Source organism: Dromaius novaehollandiae, chromosome 6, assembly GCF_036370855.1.
Source record: "Dromaius novaehollandiae isolate bDroNov1 chromosome 6, bDroNov1.hap1, whole genome shotgun sequence".
Lineage (NCBI taxonomy): Eukaryota > Metazoa > Chordata > Aves > Casuariiformes > Dromaiidae > Dromaius > Dromaius novaehollandiae.
Window position 1 is genome coordinate 24,085,573 of NC_088103.1, and position 25,146 is coordinate 24,110,718.

At 42.9% G+C, this 25,146-nt stretch overlaps 1 protein-coding gene across 1 annotated transcript; it reads left to right on the top strand.

Annotated features, from left to right (window-relative positions):
• The first annotated feature begins 8,752 nt into the window (after positions 1-8,752).
• MYOZ1 (myozenin 1) lies at positions 8,753-23,548 on the top strand. The gene is made up of 5 exons (XM_026094949.2): positions 8,753-8,828; positions 10,465-10,646; positions 19,323-19,557; positions 22,019-22,178; positions 23,011-23,548. The coding sequence occupies exons 1-5, from the start codon at positions 8,753-8,755 to the stop codon at positions 23,240-23,242; spliced, it is 885 nt and encodes a 294-aa protein (XP_025950734.1). The 3' UTR covers positions 23,243-23,548.
• The last annotated feature ends 1,598 nt before the right edge of the window (positions 23,549-25,146 follow it).

The window sequence follows — 25,146 nt, forward strand, 5'->3', positions numbered from 1 at the left end:
ATATGCACTTTATATGCTACATTTGTCACTTGCTTTGCTTAGCACCCAAAATGAACTGCTATGTATACAGCACATAGAGTTATCACTACCACTACAAGCTATTAGGGCCAAAAGAATCCAAGGAATCAAAAAAAGGATGGGATGTCTTGGCAATAAAAACACGAAGACTTAAGTTGGACTTAAAATCACTACACATTAAAAAAAACTCCACACAAACAAAAAGTTAAGTGAGATGTAAACTTTGGAGCTACAGGATATAAAACACCCATTTGCTATTGGAGGTGAAGAAGAAATTCTTTATGGACAGTGTCACAGCCTGGTACTTTTGGCAGAGCTAATTTTAGCTCTGTCTCTGCCTGTTAATTCTCAGTATAATCCTCCATAGCTCTGTTCTGCTCTAGCCCAGTGATCTCTGTCTACCATAAAAGAAAATCAAGCTAGGAAGTTCACAGAAGTGCCAGCTGCAAGCCTGTTCCACCTACCTCTTCTTTTCCCAGTTACAGTGTAGACAGGAAGCATCGGTATGAAATCTAGCATCTTCTTGTCTCAGGCTGTTGGATTGTAACAGTCCCAGTCCTAGCAAACATTATCCGTCCTAACCTTAACACTGAAAGGAAGGGAAACAAAACCTGACATAACCTAAAACTAATTTAGTCACTTTTTCTGCTCTCAGCCTTAATCCTTGTTTCCTGGTTCCTGCCAGCCCTAACTGCTTGTTAGAGGAATCCCCAACTTTAGCCTTCATCCTATAGCAGCAAATACCACTGGACCTGACAAGGAGAGCTTGGTAGCATAACCCCGCCGTAGCCTGGCAGCCTCTTCTATTCCCAGCCCTAACCACATCCAGCCCAGGCCAGCTGGAAGTACTTTACTATAATTCAAACCCGTGTCCAGTGATCACTGCAAACACCAGCTCTCAAACAAAAAAATTAGGCCTCTGTTGGCAATAGTTTTAAAATTAATTCACCAGTTCCTGCTTGGCCAAACTCTAACCACAGTTTTGCTCTCACCTTAACCTTGAGCAAGAGCCCCAGTCAACTTCCGCTCCAGAAACAGTCTGATGGCCCCTGCTGTCAGCAGGTAAAACTTTACAAGGTGGCCATTTCCATTTGCAGAAGAAATGACACCTAACTAGTCCCTGCCACCTGAATCCCAGCCCCAAACATCACCTTTATCACTGTCCTCATTCTTATCCTTTTCACGCACCCTCTGACTGTCCCAGCCCTAGCCTCAGCTTACTGGTCTGTTCTAACCCGAACCCTGCCCTCTGCTTGTAAATCTGGTATTAATGGTAGTTTGTCAGCTCCCCTAAGACCAAATACAAACTCTCACTTATGACTCAACTTATTCTTAACTGTAATCAAGAGATCCTTATCGTTTAAAAAACTAAATACATTCCCCCACCTCCTGAGGTTCCATACCTAACCCTAACTCAATTCATGTTAAAGTCTACTGAATTCCTGGGTCCTGTGAGGCTCCTTGCCCTCAGTGTAGGACAAATGTTAGCAGGCCTTTTTTTCCGAGATGCTTGTGACTCACAGACAGCAATTCCTGAGTGCTGCAGAAGAAGTGGGGGTCAGCTGTAGGATTAGACTGCAGACCATGGACACTTGTCCAGGGATCATTTTGTGGCTGCTTCTCAGGTTAATTACTAAGAAGGGTCCCTTACACTGTGGGTCTTGGGACTATCCAGCATATTTCTGATTGATTTGTGGACAGGGAACGCACAAAAAGGCAGTGATGTCTGCTGATGCCAAGCCTGAGCTTCAAGTCCTCCCATAAGCACAATTCCCAAAGGGAAGAGTCTACAGATGCACAGGCTGCAGATTAGGACTGCATCTTGTTTTTCTTAATAAAGCTGACATAGTGGGATTATGAGCTACTCCAGATGGTTTGACACATTGCAGTACAGCTGCTGGGTCCAGGGCTCTGATTAAACTCCCTGTTAACCTCTACAACCTTCTTAAGTGAGAGTCATTTCCCCTCACAGCAGATCATGTCAGAAGGAGCCAGACAACCAGACTCTGGAAGGTGGCAAGGCGGTCAGTCCTGCGGTTACGAGCCCAAAGCAAAGCTGAAGGATTACTGAACAGCTACGCAGCAGGCTAGGGGAGAATTTGAACTCCAGGGCGCTACCCGGTGAGTAGTTTAAAACCAGAAAATGGTAAGGTGCCCAGCGGAGATATCTACCTCCAAGCAACCTTACCGTAAAGAAGTGTCCAGCAAAGCGCAGAGCAGGGCTACTGTGTGGCACGCGTAAAGAAAAAGGATATTCCCAGGCAGTACAGACCTATAACTTCAATGGCCACTAGGTGTTGCCACTGTTCTTCTCTCGTTATCTGGAGTTTCAGCATTCACCTGGTGCGGAGTTAAGTCTGGAGGGTTTAAAATCGTAGGAAATCCTCTCCTCCTAATCCATCCTCTTTTGGCATTCACATACGGCGTTGCTAAGTGCCACATACTGGAGCAGAAAGGCAGCCCCATACTGGGGAGTTGTGGCGGCGGGAGGTTTGCTGCAGCGTGGAGGGGATTCCTGGGTGGCAGCGTGTGGGGCAGGCAGGCGAATGGGCTGCCTAGCGAGGAGCACGCTTGGGGCATGCCAGCTATTTCAACACCCACCCCCGGCTCTGTGATCAAATCCTACACATTTCTGCCTGAGCCGTACATCTCATTGTGCATTAAGCCCTCTCAGCAGCAGAGGGGAGACTGGTGTTAACTGTCTACTTCTCCCCTTGTGTCACTGCAACAAATTACTGACAAGTCTTCTTCATGCCTTTGTAAAAGTGGAAGAAATTAAACATATATGAAGTATTTCAAAATAACAAAGCTCTTCTAGGATCTTCTCCTTCCCTCCTTTTTCTCCCCTTCCCCACTCCCTTCCTGAGGGGGAAAAAAGCCAAGGCAGGAGTTTCACAACTTTTTTTCAGAACAGATCCAGTTGGTGTGGAAATTTGCAGCCGGTGAATACTTTCAGCTTGTGCCAGTCCTGGGCTCCAGGGAAAAAGGGTCAAGATTTAACTCTATATCTTTGGAAAATGAAAGTGGTAATAGCTATCTGCAAGACTGACTCTGTTTGCCTGACTCTCACGTGATCAACGTGTGCTGAGGAAACACCCGTGCTGAGGACTCCTGTCTTAGCTACTGTTTATGTCCACCCAGCACTGTGTGATGAGACAGATCTCATCTGCTGCTCTTAAAATGATTTTGGAAACATCAACAATTTGAAATTGGATATTTTGAACTGAAATTTGGTACCCTGAGATTCAGAAAAAAAATTGTGAGAATACAGGTCAGAGAAAGCAAAGCTTTGTGCAGGCTGTTCCTATGGCCATTTAAGCAAAGGGTATATTTGGAAAGAGGGAGGTTGGCACAGTGAGACACAGTTCCTTGTATGATTAAAAACTCCTCCCTGAGGTGCTGAAATGTCCTGCAGGCAGCACATGAACTATCCCTGCTGACCTAAGTGGGAACTCCATGTACTCAAGCATGGATTGAATTTAGCCTCCAAATCTCACTACAGTCCAGGAAGAAAAAAAAAAAAGAAAAAGAGAAAGAAAAAGGGCAGCTCAGCAAGCGAGGCTTGTAATGATTTCAAACCCCGAGTAGCATGAGTGGGTGCAACAACAGTAAGAGCTCTCCATTATCTCTTTTCCATGCTGATTTCATCCTATTACAGAAGGCAGAGATATCAAATGGGGACAATATTCTCAGAGGCAAAAGCCACTGAGCTGCTAAGCCTGACATTGTGGCAGGACATAAATGAAATAAATTTTTCTCTGCTAGACACATCAGTGACATTTCTAGATTATTGAACTACACTTTTCTGTCTCTCAGGAGAAACTGTCCATAGAGAAGAGAAAGGAGCAAAATTTAGTTCTCAAACTGGCAACTGAAAATGGAGACATCATTTTGTCTGAAGATAGAGCAGGAGGTGAAAATCTCAGATAAAGATGTGCCTTGGTGTACAAGTGTCAGACACAAGACTACGAATCCTGGTGCCACAGGAAAAGGATAAACCCCATCTTACATCCCCCTTGGGGTTCAGGGCTCAGACTGTGCAGCACATTCTAGGTGCCCCCTCAGGTTCTGCAGCTCACCCTGTGTATGGATATATATGCACATGCGGATGGAAATAACCTCTGGAGGATCAGGGTTGCAAGGACAGAATGGGGCTTTACATAGCACAGCGTGAGAGCTACATATCACCTTTCAAACTGAGCTGGCCAGTTTCTTCAGGGATCAGAGCCTGACAACAGCCACAGGCACAACAACAACACTGAAAAGTCAGGACAACAGGCTGGCCTAGACCTTGCATTTTGCTAATGGAGTTTCTGAGGAGTCCAATGATTGCCCTAGGGACCTAAATGCTGGGCACCAGCATCTAACCAATAAAAGTCTCCTTGCTCGATCTTTTCAGCTTCAACCTCCTGTTCCTGAGCCCTGGATAAAGACCCTGCCCTGTGGTCTCTGCTCCCAGTTTCTTCTTTCCTCTCCCTGCTCATCCTGGCTCTTGCTTCCAGCTCCTCACCACCCTGTCTGCTTCTCACTCAAGACCTTGACTCGGTGTACAAGGGGAGTACTTCAATAGGAGAGCACCAAAGGGTATGTACAACACCCCAAAGAGCACCACTGATTTCCATAACAGGCACTGGTCACCTTAGGCAAATACCCAGCAAGGTCCTCAATCACCCTAAGAGAAATAAATGTGGTGAAAAAATATTCCTTGCTGTATGGGCTGCAGTGAGGAGTCTTTGGCCAACACCAAGAGCCTTGCTCTTCTGTGACCACCTGCACTTGTGCGGAGTGGGTGTGAAGTGCAGACAGATGGTCAGTTGTGACGGTATTTGACACCCACCAGCCTTGTGCAGATGTAAATGCCTTGCAGACAGTAGGTACTTACAGTTCAGTTGTGCCACCCCCCACACCAGTTTTACACTGCATAGCTCCATGGAGCTACTGCCAGATCACCAGCATGGGAGTGTGGGGAGAGGATCGGGACCATCCAACCCCTGTGTGTCATCCTGCTGTATCCGCTGGGCTCAGTGAAAGAAGCAGCACTCTTTTGGATGATGGAAAGCTTCCAGCAAATTGCTACAGTGGTATGAAGGGGGGAGAATAAGGGCTATGCCATAGGCACAATGATGTGATGTATACGCAGTGTTTATGTGGATGTAAGCAAGAAGGAAAGGGGAAACTTTAGGTCAGGAGATGATTGCCATACATTTCCTGGCTCCAAGTCACAGGGATAAAAGGTGATTATTATTCATAGGTCTCCACCTTCCATCCACAGACACAGGTTACAGCACTCTTATAAAGGACTCTCCAAACAGCACTGAGGTGTTAATGCCTTGTGATTGCAGGTTTTATACCCTGCTGGTGCAGGCAAAAACAACTATGCAAAGTATAGCAGAAAGGAAAAGTAACTGTCTCCCAATGCTCCTTTATATCAACTTTATTTGCAAGTCTCTGTGCAGATGATTCTCTACTACAATCACAGCTTTGTTTTGTTTTTTTCCCACTAGACTCTACATTTATACAGTGGACAGCTTGGTTGTCCTCTGATGTGAAACAGGAAAGAACATTATTTTCTGTAGGATTCCTGCTGTACATAGAAGCTTAAAAGTTTGTGCATCTTAGAGTAATTCAGTAAAATCAGATAACTTTTCTTCCTCCTAGAAGCAGAACCCAGTTGGGTATGGGGAGAAAAACAGGGAGCATCACCTCAGAATGAGCAGGGGCTAAAGCAGAGGAGTCATTTACATGCACGAAGCTACACTAAATGCAGGCAATCAGCCCTATTTCTGCCATGAATCGGGAAATGTGGAAGGAAATCTCCTTGCTACTTGATTCTCTTGGGTTTCCTACCCACATTACACAGCTACTTCCTAAGACTCTGTAAATAGCTTTCTAAACTTTGTGGTTTTCCTACTTGTTCTTGTTTCATGGGGTATGATTATTTTTATTCTGTGCTCTCTGATGTATTATTTGAATCCCTGGCACTTTAGGAATTAATATGAGAGCCTGGAGGAAGCCGGGTTGAATGATGGAGTGAGGAGGGGGCAGAGGGAGGGTGTAAAAAAGAGCAAGACTTGAGAGAGTCCTTAAAGCATTACTGAGAAATAGGATATTGAGGAGGTTTTACTGAAGTGCAATAGGAGGAGGGAGAGGAATGGCATGTTGATTGGAACAGAAGGGAAGGAGTGAGGCACTTAGACCGAACAGAGTGCCCAATCTTCCTGGGAACTGAGGCGGTGACTGCAGGAGGCCTGAGGTGCAACCTTTTCCTCTCCCCTTTCCTCGGGGCTGGCAGCGGTGCTATCTGAGACCCTGCTCTCTGGGCTGTCAGCTATTAATAACCGCAGGATGCCTGCGCGAGCAGCCTTCAGGAGTCAAATTCACAGCACTCCGCATCAGCACTTTGTGCTGGGCAGAGCCTGCCTGCACCCCGGCACCCCGGGTGAGCGGGGCTGCGGGACGAGCCTCCCCGCAGCGCCCAAAGGCGGGCCGGGAGGACGCTGCCACGCACCGCCAGCCCGCTGCCGAGCTCCGGGGCAGGCGCGCCAGCTGCTCTGAGCCTGGCTCTACAAGCCTAAGGTGAGTTGACCTGGCAGCAAAATAGTTTAGAGCAGGGGCTGAAGAGGGTAAAGATTGGTTTGGTTTGCAGCAAAGCCAAGGAAATGACTGCTGCCAAGACCAAAGCAGAAAAAGACAGAGGAATTGCACCAAGGGATAGAGCTGATGGGAGAAAAGGGCAATTGTGGCCCTGGTCTTATGCATGAGAGAGCGGGGAGGATGGGGACTGAGGCTCCGGCAGCCTCGCTGCTGTGGGGTGGCAGATCGAACAGCGGTCCCAGTGTGGCTCTAGGCCCCGTCCACGGTGAAAGGCTGCTGCCCTTTTCCTTACGTGAGACCAGCTGCGTGTGCTCCCTGATCCTGCTGGAGCAGCAAAGGACAAGAGGATGGAATAAACCTGCCCTCGCTGCTCCTTGGGAACAAGCGTGCTGGAGGGGCACAGCTCCCTAACTGGGCCAGCCCTCCCTGCCTGCCCTGAGCACTCCATGTCTGGGGGATGCAGACATTTTGCCTCCACTTTGCCAGTCTTGTGACCCATCAGATGAGCCATAAACTCCCCAAAACTCCCTTCCCCCCAGGTCTCCTGGCAGCACTGCCCCTTTCCTGTCATGCAGGGCCCGCTTCTTTTATACAACCAAGCAGATGTCCGGCTGCTCGAGGAGAATGCGCGGCGCGTGCTTTATGGCTGCACCTGCTCACACTTGCTTTGGGAATACACCAGGATGGGCTCTTTTACAATGTGAACCACACAGGCAGCATCTCAATAAAAAATCAAACTTGGAAATCAGAAAGAAAACCTAATCCAAGAGAATATCTGCCAGTGTAATTGGAGCTGGTTTCATCTGGCCAGGCTGCTTTTAGCAGTTGTCACCACCTCTCAAAATCATGTTCTAAAAGGAGTAATGGTGGAAGAAAACTGCAAAATAGTTAGAAGATAAAAATGTCTTGATCACAACAATGGCAGCGTACACAGTCCTAAAGCCAGTTTGCCTGCTAGTCTTAAAAAATAACTCACAGTTAATATCTTCAGTTTGAACCTCTAAGCAACTAAAGGTGTAAAAAGGCACAAGGACAGAGATGGTTAGTTACTGTCTGCTATCGCTGAACCCAATGGAAGTTTGGTCATATTTTAGTTGAGGATCTGTGTCCTTATCTACTGTCATTTGGGCAAGGACAGTGCTAAAATGAAGACATCAGCTTGACTTGAATTATATGTGATAACCCCCAAGAAGGACTATGAGAAGCTGCCTGAAGTGAAATTGCCTGGATTTCTCCTAGCTTTTCCCATCTTTGCAGTACAGATCTCTTATCCTACCTGGGGACAGGGATGGGAAACAGTGTACAGGGAGAAATCTCCCTCTTTCCCTCCTTCCCTCTCCCAAATGATATGCAATAGGACGAATACATAAGATACAGCTGTACGTGACTTCAAACAACTTGTACCTACAGCTCTAACAAGCCTGTGCCTTCTTCCTTCAGCCCTTTTGTAATAAATCATCAACAGTCAAAAAAGAGAATTACATAGATTTTGGGGGGGTTTTTTTGCACAACTTGCAGCCTGATGGGTTTCTGAGGAGCTATTCCAGTTCTAAAGGGACTATCCAAGTATCCAAACCAAGTATGTACATTATTCAAAATGTTCCCACATAGTTCATGGGCAGACCCAACATCTTTATACAAGAATATGTATTACTACCTAATGATATCCACATGGCATTACAATGATGTTAAGTCATGACAGAGCAATTTTTCAAACTGACATTCTACACTGCAGCACAACATGATAACATAGTACCATCACGGCACACATACATGGGTGCTGAGAGACTGCAGCGCTGCAATTATAATGTCTATTTTGGATGGCAATGCTATGTGGTAGCGAAGCAACACTTCTGCTGTGATCTCTTGCCATATTTTGTGTCGTAGTACAAAGTCTTCATGGAGCACCACAATGGCCTGATGCTGATATTCTGTCTGGGATGGTACCCAGGGAGAATGATACTGGGATGATACTCTCTTTCATGTGGGAGAGATGGAAAAGAATCTGCATGTGAAATGAAGACCCTATGTCTCTTAACTGTAGATGGAAACTAAAAGAAGGGCAAGAGAGACCCTTCCAGTGTTTCATTCTCCATTTTCTTCTGTGTGTTTAGAGCAAAGCAGAGAACCCTTTGTGGGAATGCCCCTAGCAGGGACTCCTGCTCCTGTTAAAAGGAAAAAGTCCACTAAACTCATTGGGAAGCTGACACACGAAGGTAAGATACGTAAACTGCATATATAAGAACTGTTTGGATTTCAACCTGAATTTCAGCCTTTAAAATCCCACACCCTATCTATCTGAGCTCTCAGAGAAAGACATGCAGTGAACATACCAGGAGGCAGGTCCACCATTACCAAAGCTCACCCTCTAACGATATCATATTTTGTAATTTGTTTTTCAAGTGTTGTATACACACTCAGGTCAAACTCTAGTCTGGATTATACTTTGTAAACCAACCTTCTCCTGTGGCATTAATCTGGATGCATACCAGTGTGAATGGAAAGATTATACGATCATTTATAGATATCAACATTGCAGTGCCTAGTTATGTTCTATGTTGATCTCTTCTGTCATCACCTTTGTCTTTGATTTGTTTTTCCTCTGTGTGAGAAAATTCCTTTGATTCCAGCACTCACTAGTGGGAAAAGTCAAATTTTCTCAGTGGGGATAATAAAGCAGGAGGGATGTAACCTGGGATACTTTTCTTTCTACAGAATACATGCATACAGGGTGAGCTTTAATCAACTGTGATATCCTCATCTTCTCTCTACTTTTGACAGCATGGCGCATACTTACAGTGATTTTGAACAGTAACGATTCAGTGCTGTCACTTTCTTCAGCGTCCTAAAAGGGCTGTATAAACTTCTTTGCTAGGGTATATGTCCCTAAATCCTGTATTCAAGTAAACAAGAAATTAAAAATCAAATAATCAGTAAAAGGGCATATCCTCCTGTGCTGGAGAATACTGCTATATAGAATTGGCTTGCTAAAAGAAAGAGTTTCTCCAGAAGAAAAAAAAAAGAAAGAAAATACATGAAAATGAATGTGCTGCTACCAATTTCATACCAGATTAAGAATGGAGATTCATTCTCTGTTGTACATGAGAAGCAGAGGGGGGTAAGTGGTCTTGTCCTTGCTTGATATGAGAAAAAGATAGCCTAAGAAAAGTTGCTTGTTTCTGAATAACAAAAAGCTTTAACTTCATTTCTGCAAGGTTTTTACACTGAAAATATCTGAATGCCTTGTTTTTATGGTGAATTGGTGGGACCAGATTATATGGAAAGGGGCTTGTCCAATAACAGGAGTATTAAGAATTGAAGAGGACTCCAACCCTCTTTCCCTTTAAAAATTCCCCTTAAAACAAATAAAAAGATATAATGACATTACATTTTGCCATGGTTTCAGAATACTACTTAAACCAAAGCACCCTGAGGTTGTCTGTACTTATTATTTGTCAGCACTGCCCAAAGAATTGACTGCCACTCATCTAACTCCAGAAGAGGGGAGTATAGGATGGTAACCAGGCAAGCCAGTGGTGCATTTTGAGGCAATACTAAGCAATTCCATTGCTCTCAATGAAGTATTTCAGATGTGGGATTCATACATCCAGCTCCACCCTTACATAACTCCTATCTGTACAGATTTGCCTTGAGTGCAATCCAGAGTAAATTGCACCCATCTATATCCAAACTGTCATCACTGCAAGAAATTTGGTGCAGAGGTTACTTCCTAAAAAAAATTTAATTTAGAAGAGAATTTGGCTGCTTTGAAGGCCCTGATGCTGGGAGGCAATGGGCAAGAGATCTGGACCAGGGCACTTCCTGAAGTGTCTCATCTGATATGTTTTGTAGCCATGCCACAGGAGGTGTCCAAGCTGAATCTGGGGAAGAAGATCAGCATCCCCCGAGATGTGATGCTGGAAGAGCTTTCTCTCCTCACTAACAAAGGATCCAAGATGTTCAAATTACGTCAGCTGAGAGTGGAGAAGTTCATTTATGAGAATAACCCTGACGCCTTCGTCGACAATTCTGTGGTAGGTTGGAGATTAAAACTGAAAAGCTGCTCCATATACCCGGGGGAGCAGGAATGAAGGGTGCCTAAACTCTCTTGGCTTTGCAGAGAGGAGGACACTCCTCTGGGAGTGTGCGTGTGCGTGTGCGTGTGCGTGTGCGTGTGTGTGTGTTGAGGATCCACTGGCAAAGTAGTGCAGGGAAAAGACAAGATTACATGAGTTTAATTTCAGTTTGGCAGCAGCATCAGTTTCCTTTGGGGAACACCTGGTATCACTGATGGAGAAGCAACAGAAAATCCAGTGCCGAGTGAAGAGGGAGGACTGTATGATCTGCAAGTGTTCAGAGATGCACAAGGCATGACTAATTGTTGTTGCACCAGTTCCATTTCTTTTACAAGAAGGAATCCAGGATCCATTCAGATCTGACTTCAGCTCCAGTTGACACAGTTCTGTTTTTAGCCTAGGATACACTTTTACTCGTTTTTCTGGGCACAGTCCTCTGCTCATTTCTGCAAGAAGTTCCATAAATGAAAATCTGGATAAAAACTTCTACTGACACTGCAATTCCTTCAGTTTATTTGCTAGAAGCCATGTTTGCTTTTTGCTAGTGTATTTTCCTGTCAAATATGGTATACAAAGTCAGACAGTCATTTTTTCCCCCTTTCCCACCAGTAAATTTTGTTATCTAACCTTTGAGCTAAGGCTTCTCTCTCCAGCTAGGTGATTGGAGTAAAGTCTTTTGAAGATATTTACACTTTTATGAACAAAACTTTCCTTTCACATGATTGTCAGGAGTTCAGTAAACAAATAGAAAAGGTCTCAGGATTGTAGGTGTTCTAACTAAACATTTTCTCTTCTGTTTGTTCTTTAAACTTTATTTGCTGTCATTTTTATCCCTTTATGGTATCTATTTTCCAGTCCAAGGAAATTCAAGGAATAAAAAAGTCCAGCTGAAGAAAATGTTCTGCTAAACAAAAACAGCCTATTTTTTAGCCCTCTAATATTTTCAAAAGGAGCACAAAATAAGTCTTTGTAGCTCACTTGTAAAAATGACAATTTGGGAAGCAGGATGTGGAAATATGCTGAAAAAGAAAACATGTCATTAAAATGATAAGAGTAGGTCATATTACAGATCAGGGATGACAGACCAGATACAGCAAATATATCTGGTACTGTTGGACTTTGGGCAGTTTCAGCATCTTTGTGCCTCAAGCTGTTCATCTCTTCAGTGAGCTATTCCCCAGAAAATATGAGAGGGGTGTTGAAACTTTGGGCTCTTCAGACTGAAAATCCTAGTGAAACGCAAATGTTAGTATAAATACTCAGCAATCTTAGAGCTCCCAAAATGTCGAAGCCCAAGTTTGTATGTCAGAAATCTGAAGATTGCAGTGGAGATCATAGGCAGAGTGAAAAAATAAAGGAAATAAAAAGGCTGAAGTCCAAACTTCCAAAAATGCAAAGGTGTCACTTATGGGTGTCCAACCAGAGAAATACAAAGTGAACAAATTGTGATGAACAGGCTCAAAACTGGACTTGCAGAAACGGAGGCCCCAAAGTCTTAACTGAGACACTGGATCTCCAAGACAGATTTCAAAGGCTGGTAACAATCATCTCTTTTCTCAAGCTGTCTTTCCTATTTCATTGCGTTTTATTCATCAAAACCTGACAATCGCTCCATACGCTTTCTGCAGTGAATTCCTCCCTTTATTCTGGAAGATCACTCCTGTTCTTTGAGCAAGACTGTAAGATGCTTTGCTGTGAAGAAATGAGTTTGGGGTTTTGCTGAAGGCCCTAAGAAATCTAGCATTTTCTGTGTGGCTTTGCCATACGGTAACGATGACAGGGTCTCCAAACAGCAGCTCATACTCTGCTTTAAAACGCTCCAATGTTTCACTTGCAAGTCTACCTTTTCTCCATGTTTGTGGCACAGATAACACTAGTTAAGGCAGAATCTCCATTGGTTCATGCAGGAAGAGCTCGGTCTGCCATACTGCCCTTGCTCAGGGCCAGTTTAGCAGGACCACAGACATAATTGTTACCATGTGCTGGCTGCCTGGTGTGCTCTGTCTGAGGACTCTGTTGGGCTGCATCCTCTGCTTCTGTGGATAACTGTTCTTATCACCACCACCGGCACAAATTAGCACTTTTGCTGGCAGCCAGAGCAGAGAGAGGAAAAGTTGAGCGATCGCAGCACCTGAACTGTCTTCTTGGAAAGCTGGTTGTTCTTAGGCAGGCAACGGTGGCAGATTGGTGGCTTCACTGTTATCTTCCAAACTGTCAGGACAGCACTTGACTCGAGCACAAAATCAGCTTCATCAAAAAGGCCTTCTGATTGCAGTATTTGCTTAGCTCTCTGTTCCTTTCCATTCTTCTCCTGGTTCTGCTCAGAGGATGATGCAGAAACAGAGGCTTAAATGAAAGGGAAGTGTAGGAGGAAGCTAATGGCAGAATAGAGAATTCCTACTGCTATTTCCAGTTACTTGCTCCTTTCAGTTAATTTTCACATCCTTCGCTCCCCACCCCAAAGAAACACTTGTGCCTTTGAGACTGTGGGACACTGGAGGGATTTAAAGCTGGTGGAGTGTTTTCTGCTTTTACATCATGGATTTCTTAGTTGTCTTAGAAAATTCTCAGGACAAACTTAGCAAAAGAGGGCAAGAAAGGACTGAGATGGAGTACAGATAGATTGTTTCTTTTCCCAAACCAAAAAAAAATTGAACAGCAAGGTAATGTAATATAAAAACAGAACAAAGAGAAAGGTTATTAAAAATAAATCCAAACCAGATAAGGGCTCCCAGAATAGCCTGTGCTGGAGCCATAAACCTTCCACAAAAGGGAGAAGACCTTTCTTAAGTACTGATCCACCCTCCTGCTTCCTTTCTACTCCTCCCCCTCCCAAACAACCACGTTGGATGATCAGATCACTCTCCTTTCTCCTAGCAGAGAAAATCTATACATTGTGTGTGCATGAATGAGATGGCCCCGCGCAAAAGAGGGAACCTGTGGCTCTCATTACTACCGTGGCTCCATCCATCCAGTTAAAGGCAAAGGAGCTAAACCCAGAGTCAAAAGGATTGAACATTCCTAACCCGAGCGCAATGAAATGCACTACTCACTGTCTGGAGGTCTTCAGTACTGTCTCTCTTCCCTTGCAAATATACAGTACAAGGACATGTTTTCAGGGAGGGCTGAGTTTGACACTTTTAGCACACTGATAACCTGCCCAGTGAGGAGAGTTCATGAGATGTCCTCCCTACTTGGTGTCATGCTGGAGAAGCTGGGCTCTGGCTAGTGAGAATAAATCAGAAGAAGGATCTCTTCTCCTTACCCCAGGATGTGCCACCAAGCTGCAGGAACTGTGGTACTCTACATGTCTCAGAGGGTATTATCAGCCTCACTAGGGAGCTGTGAGATGCAATTTATTACTGTCTAAAGACTATTATGAAATCCTATCTGCTATGAAATCCTATCTATGCGCTGTATTACTGTAGCATCTGCTCAACCATAGCAGGAAGGAAATTACTACATTCATTTTACAGAGTGAAACTGAACCATGTAGATCAATTAATTATCCAGTATTGCAGAGAGGGTTTGAGTATTATCCCTGGGTCTCTGAAATTCTGCTTTGCTATTTAGGAATTAGATCAGCAGTTCACAGACCTTTTCTCCACTTGATAATGATACATTTGTTTGGCCTGAAATGTCAAGATCATGTGAAACTGAATGTTTCTTAGCTTTACAACCCCACTCATTATGGCCATAACTCCACTCATGGTCCAGCCTCTGCTTTGGGAAACCTCTGTGCAAGACCTTCCTGCCTATCATTACGTAATGAAAATACTCAAAAACAAAACCAAGGTTACGCTTTTCTGTTGCTGCTGTTATGCTGGTTTTCTTCCAGTGGGAATCCTTAAAAATACACAGTCTGTTCTGATGGTCAGAATCTGTGGCCTGATTTGAGTTACATGCAGGAAACAGTTTATGGAAAGACTTGACTTCCATGTATCTTTTTTTTTCTTTCTGCTTTACCTACCAGATTTTAAATTAAAACCATTAAGAAGGTGGAATAACTGATATCTGAGGATACAGTTATTAGTAGTACTACATATAAAAGCTCGATACATTCTCAGACTAGCCAACAAGTTAAAATAAATGCAGTTCCCATGTCCTGGCAACACTTGTATGAAAACAAGCTGAACATGTGTTGGCAAGCAATTTCTGCTGGACTTCAGGTCAGGGGGTCTCTTCAGATCAGAATAAGAGACCAGATGTGAAACAAAACATGAGAAGTAAAAAGGGGTTAAAGAACTGGATTACTGTTCCTCTGGACAATGGCAGGAGTAAACCTGTATTTCTTTTGCTGCTGAACAGGAAGAGAACATGGAAGAGTAGGCAGAGGTGGATGGAAGCAAATGGAAGTGGTTATGCTACAGTGCCAAAACAGTGCTTCTTAACAGACAGAAGCACACAAATATCCTGCCTCAGAGTTCTTACATGCTTAATAGCCAGACATGATACAGTTTACACAGGAAAGCGTAAGGATGGAGGAGTGGAAGATCTCACCATGCAGCTACTTGGTTTAAGGCATGCACTGATGGCTCTGTCTGTCCTTTAATGTATCCAGCAGAAGGACAATGAAGATCACTGGAGACAGGGCTAAAGGGCAAATGTTAAGCCCTATTCCTAGAAAGTCTTTTCTGCAAGGAAGATTAAACCTCTTGAACCTCTTGAAAAGGATGACCACAAGCTGAGATATGGAAGACTCTCAGGTTGTGACCTAAGTGGAGTTAGGCAGCTGAGATGAAAACCTTCTAATGAAATAAGACCTGCCGTGCTGGAGCTGGATTGGTGTAGAAGAGCTAGAGTCCCACCTATACCCAAAACAATCTAGAAGTGAATATGAAGTCTGATGCCTTCTTGCTCAAAAAGTGATTGGTGAGGAAAGGAGAATGACAGAGAAGGGCTGTTATTTCTCCATAGTAGTTTTGATGGAGCACTGTGAGAAAACTTTGGACTGAACAGAGGCAGAGATTCAATTTCTTTCATCAAAAAGAGAATGCTACAAGGATGATACAAAGTATATAAATGAGATAAGTATTTTTTGTGTAGTATTACATGAAAATTCTCATTTAGATTAGTAAATTCAGGCATAGAGGTGGAAAGTGATTTGCCCAAGATTAAATAACAGGTCAGGAGTACAGCTGAAATAGAAAACAAGAGCTCAAACCATTAAACTATGGGACTATCCCCCTTGTGGAAGGATGATAAAAGAAAATCCATTAGCATAGGATATCTTAAAACCTAAGGTCACTTTTTATTTTCATCCTTTTTTATAAACGTGAATCATGAGTTTAAGGCTGTGCAACTTCAAACGAAGGAGTCAGGGGCATCCCTTCACCCTATTTCGTTGATAAAAACAAGAGGTAGTCTTACGCAGTCATTTTTCCTCTCCTCTATCTCAGTGTTTGAATTTTACATCTCCCATCCCACCATTAAGGAGTATTTGAGTAGCTGCTGCTGAGGGGAGGGAGTCACAGTAACTTCAGAAGTATTAGTAACCACACAAGCATCAAGCTTTTGGGAAGTTCTTCATCAGTGAGGCGGAAATAGAAACACATTTGGTGGTCTCAATCATTCTCTTTAGGGTAGAGCAGGGAGCAGAGGGGGAGCACACAGTGTCTCTTCCTGGAGACTGCCTGCAGTGATGTCAGGGCCTTGAGATACCTAGAGATCCCAGCTCTGTTAGTGGATCGTCTTTCATCATCTATTTTTTGTGTGACACATACAGCAGCCCTAGAAAATTCAGAATTCATCCAATCTAGGCTCTCAGTTTGGCTCTTGTGAAGGCTAAGGACTTCAAAGACCCATGAGCCCAATTTGTTTAGCCAACCCAGAGGACTATGCATCATATGAACTTGCCACAACTGTTCTCTTGTTAAAGGGGATATAGGGATGCCCAGGGACTGAGAGTTTCCACTGCCTCCTGCAACATGCAGACAGGGCAGACCCTACCCTGGAGAGAAGGGAATCTGCATCCTCAGTTCACTCCTGGGCTTCTCTCCTGGGACTGCAAACAGGGGGGTCATTCAAAACTATACGGGATGGTGGGTTTTGTGATGTGAATATGTATATAAGTAAAAGCTCCACATTCTGTTAGCAATGGCCCAGGTGACACATTCCCCTCAAGTGTATACCATATTTCACTTTAAACACCCTGAACGCAGGCCTGCTCTAAGTACAAGAGATGCAGCTGCGCTTACCCAGCTTTGGCTACATCCAGGCTCCTGCCTGAGGCTGCCCTTCCTGAGCTCTGCTCTCTTGGAGTGAGCTGGTTTGAATCCAGCAAGGTTCAAGATTTCAAAAAGATGAACCAGCCTTCGCCTCCTGTTATAGAAAGAAGAGATTCCCCTGCAAGTTTGGGCTCAGACAATCTATTGTGACATTCACAACTAATGACCAAGAGCTTCTTACTCTAGCAGATGAGTGGACCAGTGGTATTGTACAGAAAGTGGGTCTTAACGTCTGAATGGAGAGGTCTGCTGTTTTCTCAGTAGGTCCATGAAGAGCCATGAACTAGGCTGAGACCCATCAAGCTAATTTCACTTCTCTCTAAGTGGGATTTAAGTCTGCCTTTCCTGAGGCAAACCTTATGTTTCAGAGAAACTTCACTCCTACTTAGTGGTAATATCACAGTTCAAAGTAAGACGACAAGACAATGTTGCCCCTTCCTGGCCACATCAAATACTGCTGTGCACAAAATCAAACCAGCCCTTTTTACTGTAGTCATGTTATGCTTATGTTTTGTGATGTTTTTTGAGGCAGAGTGCATGTCAGTAAGCAGAGGAAAAGAGAAATAAGCATTTGATTGACAAGAAGGGCACATGGCGTGGGTGAAACTTGAAGGAAAAAGATGCAAATCCTGTTTTGAAATTACTGAGCTGTGGAGAGGCAAATAAGTAGATGCATTAACCTTGCATATACAGTAACCTTCTGAGATGACCTCATTCTGATCCCTACACCCCAAAAACCCTTGTTTCAGTTTGCTTTTCTACCATTACATAGCTTCTGACGCATAACTGAAAAAATCACCCTGCTGGCTCCTGTGTACAGCTTAAGCTTCATGCTCACGATCGTCTTCCTTCTCAGTGCTTCCTGACATTCAGGGGAACATTATCTCCCTGTTCCTAAAAAGGGAATTCCCTACAGCCAGGAGAAGGACAGACAGTCCCTAAAGGCCCTGGGGGCACCAGCTCTGCCACTTCAGCCTGCAGCTGGCTCCAAGCCTGGGCTGCAGCCTGGTGACCTGCTGTGAAACCCTGGACACTGTTGCTGGAGACACATGGACTAGAGAGTTAGATAATTCTGCCGTGAGCCTTGCGGGGTTTTCACGTCTCATCTATTTTTAGCTGACCGAACAGCTGGCCTTGGAAGCCTGTTTACAGCCTGGAAATCTTCTTATTGCTAAACTGTACTAGGTGTAAGCTCCCTGAGAAAGCCTTAACCCTTTGAGAGCCCTGGGATTGGGACTCTGGTCTCCCATTGATTGCATGAGAAGAATTTACGGAAGCAGAATTGCAGCATGAGAAAGCACAGATTCATTCAGCTTCAGCTGTATTTCTCTGCTACTTTTTCATGTACCTATAACCAATCATCCAGTCCAATAGGAAAGACTATTTGTAATACATGCACCACGTGACTTGCATTATATAGCCATGTGGGCTGTAATGCATGAGACAAGTTTTTATCTTTGATAGGAGTTCACTGGTACCCAACGCAGAAAACATTTTTCTGTAAATATTATATTAGTTTCTGTTCCACAGAATTATTTATTAAAATTGCTCTGTGCAAAGATATGCCCCTGTGCTGGCACCACGGTCTATAAATTCAGCACAGACAATTTGCTCTTCCACTATGTACTGCAGGGACTGCACCTTCTAGCCTGAACTAGGGAGAACAGACAGCCTGGACAATAAGATCAGCTTTATTTTTCTGATGGATACAGATTTCTCTCTTGCCTTGTTAGTGGTTAGATTTGGTTTGTTAACGCACATATTGCTAAAAATAAAACTCCTCCTTTCTGTCATTTTCCTCTTGCGGTCTCGAGAAAGTCTTTCATGGCTGCAATCTCTTCAGTCTTTCTCAATGTTTAAACACCTCTCTCCATACAGACCTTCATGGATACGGAAAACAGATGTACTGACAGCTATCTTGCAGGGTTTTATGTCGTCACAGTTTCTGGGGTCTTATAACACTTAGCTCTCAAACTGTAACCTAGCTGACTCTGCTGGGCTATCTTAACCTTCTCATGAAACACCTCCTGGTTTCTTGTCCACTTGCTTTCCCACAGCTTAACTAATGTATCTCAATTTGGACCTCCACCTACTCTGGCAAATGCACTTCCTTTCCCTACCTCCTGTATTTCATACTGATCACTGCTGGGGACAGTACACAGATCCCTCTCTTCCCAGCCTGACCATATAAAATGACTGTGAGGTGCCCTTCAGTTGCCCTTGCTGCTGTTCCATAACTGATTCTATATTAAATATAGGGAATAACCTACACTAAGTTCTGCTATTGGCTTTGTCATTGAGACACAAGTCTGATAAGACCTTAGGGACTCAGGAGTGAATGTTCTAAGACCCATGCCTGCAAATGTAAATGGATTAGTGATTCCTACTTTCTGTTCTCCTGCTCTAGGATCACTTTCAGAGGTTCATCCCATCAGGAGGGCATTACGGGGGAGATGCTCACAGCTATGCCCACGGGCGGATGGTAGGAGGAGTAACAGCAGGGCAGCATGGCTCCAGTAAGCAGCAGTATCCACCAGTTCCTCCTAGGCCTGGAAGCAAAGGAGGCCCTGGGAACGCTGAAGGAGATCATGCTGGGGAATCGGCTGGAAGTGGTGGAGGAGGTGGCGATGGTACAGAGAAAGGCAAGTATCTCTCTGCAAGAATATGAAATAGATAAAGCTATCAGGGCTTGGGCCAATCTTACTCTTAGGGACAGCTAAATTAATTTGGTTAAAACCTCAATTCTTCCAAACTAAGCTCAGCTGCAAAATTTAGAAAAGTTGAACCTCCTTTGGCTTGACAGCTTTATTTGCATGTTTGTGTGGTTACTCATAGGCAAGAAGCAGAAATACCTGCCTTAGCTGAACCAAAGAAATTCTGGGAATTTTTAAGAACTCTTGAGCTCTTAAGGTTGATGCAACAGTGTGCTAATATTGCATGTTATACAACACAGGGCTCTACCTTTTCTTCTGAAATGTTTCACACTGACCACTGCTAGAGATAGCAGTCGTAGCAGCTCTTTAGCCCATTAGTCTGATCTGACACATCAGTCTGAGCATATGAGTCCTAATTTCAAATCAAAATTTTCACCTAAAGCAACATCACTTCTTGGATAATCTTCACAAATGAACAGCAATATTTCTAAACATTATCTGGTAATCCTCACTAGTCTACTGAAGCAATATCTTTATGAGGCATAGTCTTTTTCTTTAAATTTAGTCCTTGCTTAATTTTATCCTCCATTTAGTTTGGCCAGAAACCTTTGGAACCAAATCCCTTGTGATAAGATCAGCCTGACATCCTCTTTTTGTGGTGTCATTTTAGGCAGGCGATACTGGATTATAAATCTCTTCCTGAGTATACAGAATAGTCATTTTAATGGTTCCTATGGGATTTTAACAAAAAAAGGCAAATTTGCATGGGAACTGGGCAGAGCTACATTAAATGAGCAGCTACCTTAAAAGACTTGTAAAATCCAAGATTTTTCATTTACATTCTGGACAAATGTACATTTTGTATCAAAACCATTGTTAACATTTCTGAGTATCACTGTGAAAAAGAAATTTGTGTAGACTCTGTTTTCTTATAGGTGACTTTTCTCTATTGTTATCCTATTTCTGTGTGCAGGGAGGAGGATTAACATCATCCCATAGTATTTACTGCAGAGATGGAGCCCAACTGCTTTATCTTTCAACCCTAGCAATCAATTTACTTCTAAAGTACTTAGTTTACATCCTTCGCACAGAAAGGGGGGTAGTTTTGCTTGTTTTTTTTTTAATGAAAATGAGATTCTTTTGTATGTCTATAATTTTCTGAAACCAGGAAGGCCCGGGATTTGGCGAGGTTCAAAGAAAATAAGCAAGTCCAAGAAAGAAGATGTGATAAAGAATAAAGTTTCAGATAAAAGTATTAGTGTTCATACTTTGCCATTTACTTCATAAAGCCTTGTTTTCTATGCACACTATAGTCATGAAAGCACCAGAATGTCTACAACTCCATTAACTTGCTATTGGCCTTATCAAACTAGAAGTCATTGGTGGGAAAGGTACACTCTGCAGCTTTAAGATTTATGGAGGATGAGAGTCTTGAAAGTGTGCTACACATCACTACACAATCAATACTCTTATTGGCAAAATGGTACTATACACAGCTGGAAAAAATAAAGCACACAGAATGAAAACGCTTGTCTAAGGCCACCTGGTTATTTAATGAAGCTGCCAGAAATCAGCCTGAAATTTCTGGCAATCAAGTATCTGGTTTAACAGCAACGAAGTGCAGCTCTATCACTGACAGGACGTTAACTTGCACAGATAACCCATCAAATTTCCAAACAACCTTTAGTCATCCTGAAGTGTTGGAGCCAGACTTCCCTCTGGCATCCTGGCTCAGGAGGGGAAAATATGAATGTCTACTCATGTAACTACAAAGAAAAACTTACAAAAATATTCACACAAGAGAGATGGTAGCTTTAAAACATTCAAGAATAGACTCCTGAGAAATTAAAGATGGTTATGGGCTGCAAATATCCTGAAATATGATGGTTAAAGGTTGTAGTCTGATCAGCTAGAGAAGAGTCAACTGCGAAGTTTGAGTCTACTTCTGGAATGTTTACAGTCAGGTCTTGCTTTGACCCATCTGATGGTGAGGTTTGGGGGGCGGGAGGGCTTATGTCTGCTATGACCAGACGGGGAAGGAAGAAGTTAATTCTGAAATTAGAGAGCATTTTAGCTTGCATAAAAGCTTTCCCTGAGGTAGTGGAAGAGATGATGGGGTAAGGACATTTCTTCTTGGGGGAAGAGGTTTCTATTTGAGCAACCAGATAGAACAATGAAAAATTAGTTTTCAGATATATGCTTTAATGCAAATTCATGGATCAGTAGTTCTCAGATTGTGGTACACATGCTTTTGTGGATAAGCATGGAAGTGGCCCACAACACAGTCTCTTTTAAGAAAAAGCTAACCGTAAATACTAGGATTTGATTTGGAAGTTGCAGGATCAGGAGACAAAGCTGTTACCTCAACCTCAGTAGCACAGTATAGAAAGCTGATATATTTGGAGTATGTGTTGTCTGAGCAGAGTGTTTTTCTTTCCTCTGTTTACAGATGGCAAGTCAGGAGGGAAAAAAGTCACAGTCTTTAAAACTTACATCTCCCCCTGGGAACGAGCAATGGGTATCAGCCCCCAGGACAAATGTCAGCTCACGATTGACTTACTGTCATATGGTCCCAAAGCTGATCTCCCCCATTACAAGTCTTTCAATAGGTAAGCCTACTTGGATATTTAATTCAATTTACTTTGCATAAGAAACATAGCCCTAAACATCACCCCCATCTTCTGTTTAAAGCAGTGTAAATAAGTTTTAGTGATATGCCATTTTGCTTATCAGTCTCCCGTGGATTCAAAGTTTGGAGGCCTACAAAAAGAAACTACATTAAGAGCTAGAGATTTGAATCCAGCTTACAGATATAAAACTTATGTGGCAGGATAACATTACTTTAATCCTATTTCTCCTTCCTTTCCCCCTATTTGATCGGGGAAGATTTGGATTGCCAGTGTTTATTAGTGCAGCCATATCAAGTTCAAGAGTTCAAGAAAAATACCTGAGATCAGAAGCCATATATTTCACATTAGTTCAGATAAGAATCAGGCTCTTCCTGACCCTTCTGATACAAAATGAGTTATAAAGATAGTTCTTGTGCAGCAACAACTTTCTGTTAACCTCTGTATTTTGTTACCCACCTCCGCGGCCTCAGAACATTAGAATCCAGGACAAACCCAAATCCCACTGCTTTCTGCAATAACACAGCCTCTGCCTCATATGTGTATGGGGTACTGATAGGTGTGGAAGGCGTATGGCTCGATGGAGGTTCATGCAGCAGAGCTGAAGGAAGTGCATAGGAGCAGAGAATTAGTTTATCTTTTTTAGCACATAAGCAATATAGATGCATATGTTCTTGGGCAGAATCTGTTGGTCAATGACACGGCAGCACTGGTAAAATTCAGAGTCTTGATAGCTTTAATTTTTGATTTAGTTTCTAAATCATGGGATTTACCTATGTCCTGTGTGCTAACTCCATTTGTTCTCCTATGCCAGGACTGCCATGCCTTATGGGGGTTATGAGAAAGCAGCCAAACGGATGACCTTCAAAGTGCCTCAGTTTGAGATTGGCCCTTTGCTTCCAGAATCTCTCATGTTATATAATCAAAATTTCAGCAACAGACCCTCCTTCAACAGAACCCCAATACCTTGGATGCCTTCAGGAGAATCCTCTGAGTACCATATTGAGGTCAATGTGCCAAGGAGTGGTGAAACAGAAGAGCTATAAATTCCTGGCCCCCAGGTCCTTCTTTTTTCTCAGCCCTGTCTATTTGCAAATTAATGGTAGGGAGCTGAAAAACGCAACTCTAGTCCTTCCTTTATTTTGCTCTTAACCAAGACAAGTTCCTAGTAGGTTCTAAACATATCTTTGCTGTGGTGTTAATCCGTATCAGAAACAGTTTGAGGGAAGGGAGCTTTTTATTCACCAGGGAAAAAAAGGGCAAAACTGGGAAGTGTTTTTCTGTTTAGAGATGCTAAATGCTGCCTGTCTGCTCAATAATAAATCTGTTTTGTCATATATTAACAAGTAATAAAGCACCAAGAGTAAAAAAGTCTCTTTTTCTCTTTTAAAGAAAGTGCCGCTGAATCAGTTTGGAGATTAGTAATAACAGAAGTTTCAATCTCACAAGCAGGCTGTTAGCTTGGGAAGAAAGATCTGGGACTGATAAGGATGGTCATAAGACAGGCAGGTATAAATCAAGGTGGCCTGGATAAAGACCTCAAAGCTGACGGTGAGGAATGATGACTTTGAGAGTAATAATACATGCACTTAAAGAGGATCAAAGGTGTCACAAGAGATAAAATAGCAAGTCAGCCTGTTACTATAACAGACATTAAACTATTTCACTGTCACCTGAGATTCCCCAATTCTCCAGAATGGGAAATAGGTGATAGCCCAAGCAATTATTTTCATATAGACAAACCAGGAAGGGAAAAGGTTGGGAGGGAACTGAGGCACACTCAAGTGACATGACTTGCACATAGTTACAGAGCTAGAAAAACAGAAAGCCGTAATTACAACGAAAGTACTCCAATACCCACCCCAGTGCATTATTTATTCAAATATACAGGGCCCCAAATCTATTTTATTTCTTGCTAACAGTTGTATCAGTACCAAACAGTCAGGAAGAAAGGCAAGTTCTGTGGAAAAGAAATAAAGAATTTTATTTTTCTTCATGAAATGCCTCTGCTTCATGGGTATTTGCACCCTGATGCATGACATACGAGACTGCCACTTCACCAGTGTATCATAGCTCAGCCTGCACGGAGACTGCTTGGAATTCTCAGTCCTGGTGTCTTCTTCAGGTCTACATTTCCTCTTATAAAGAAGGCTAAATAATTTACTTGCAGGGACAGCTTCCACTGACATCCTTTTAAATTAGAAGATTTTCCTCCTTCCTTTTTGTAGAAATCCCTGCAACCATATTGTTGACTTTTATTCTGTTCATAAAGTTATGAGAATGGATTTATTGCATTCCTTTAGAAAGCTATTGCCAGGGCTACCCCCAGTAGCAAAGATGAGATTTCTAAAACAATGAACTGCAGAAGTCATGAATGAAGTAACTTCCTAATCATTCTACTGAAATGGTTCAAGAACACTTACCGTATGTCCTACTTCATGATTTGTAGGTATCCATAGCTCAATTTTGTGACTAAACTTAAAAACATTATGATAATGTTTTGATCTGCTGAAGAAAATTTCAACAAAAAATAAAAAACTTGTCTTATTTGATGTTTTCCTACAAAATATTTGAAGTTTTAGTTGAAAACAAATCCTCAGAAAAAAATCAGGTGTTTCTTTGGATAAGATGGACCCAGGAGTTAGCTGAAAAGACATTTCCCACAGTGATTTCCATTTTGGTGCCTTTATAAACCCATGCAAATTTCACTGGAAAAACATTTCAATTGAAAATCCTCACAGTCTACCAAACAATGAGTTTATTCAGTATTTGATCTCTGTCTGGAGTTAAGATTGCTGTGGGTTTTCCAACATTTTTAATCTAATTTCAGTCTAACTTTTCCAATTACACTGAAATTAAGGGAAAACAAAAGAAAAAACATTTCTTTTTCAGCTGGAGAAGTATTCTAACTACACTACAGGGAAACCAGGCTACAAAGACAATGTCAGAA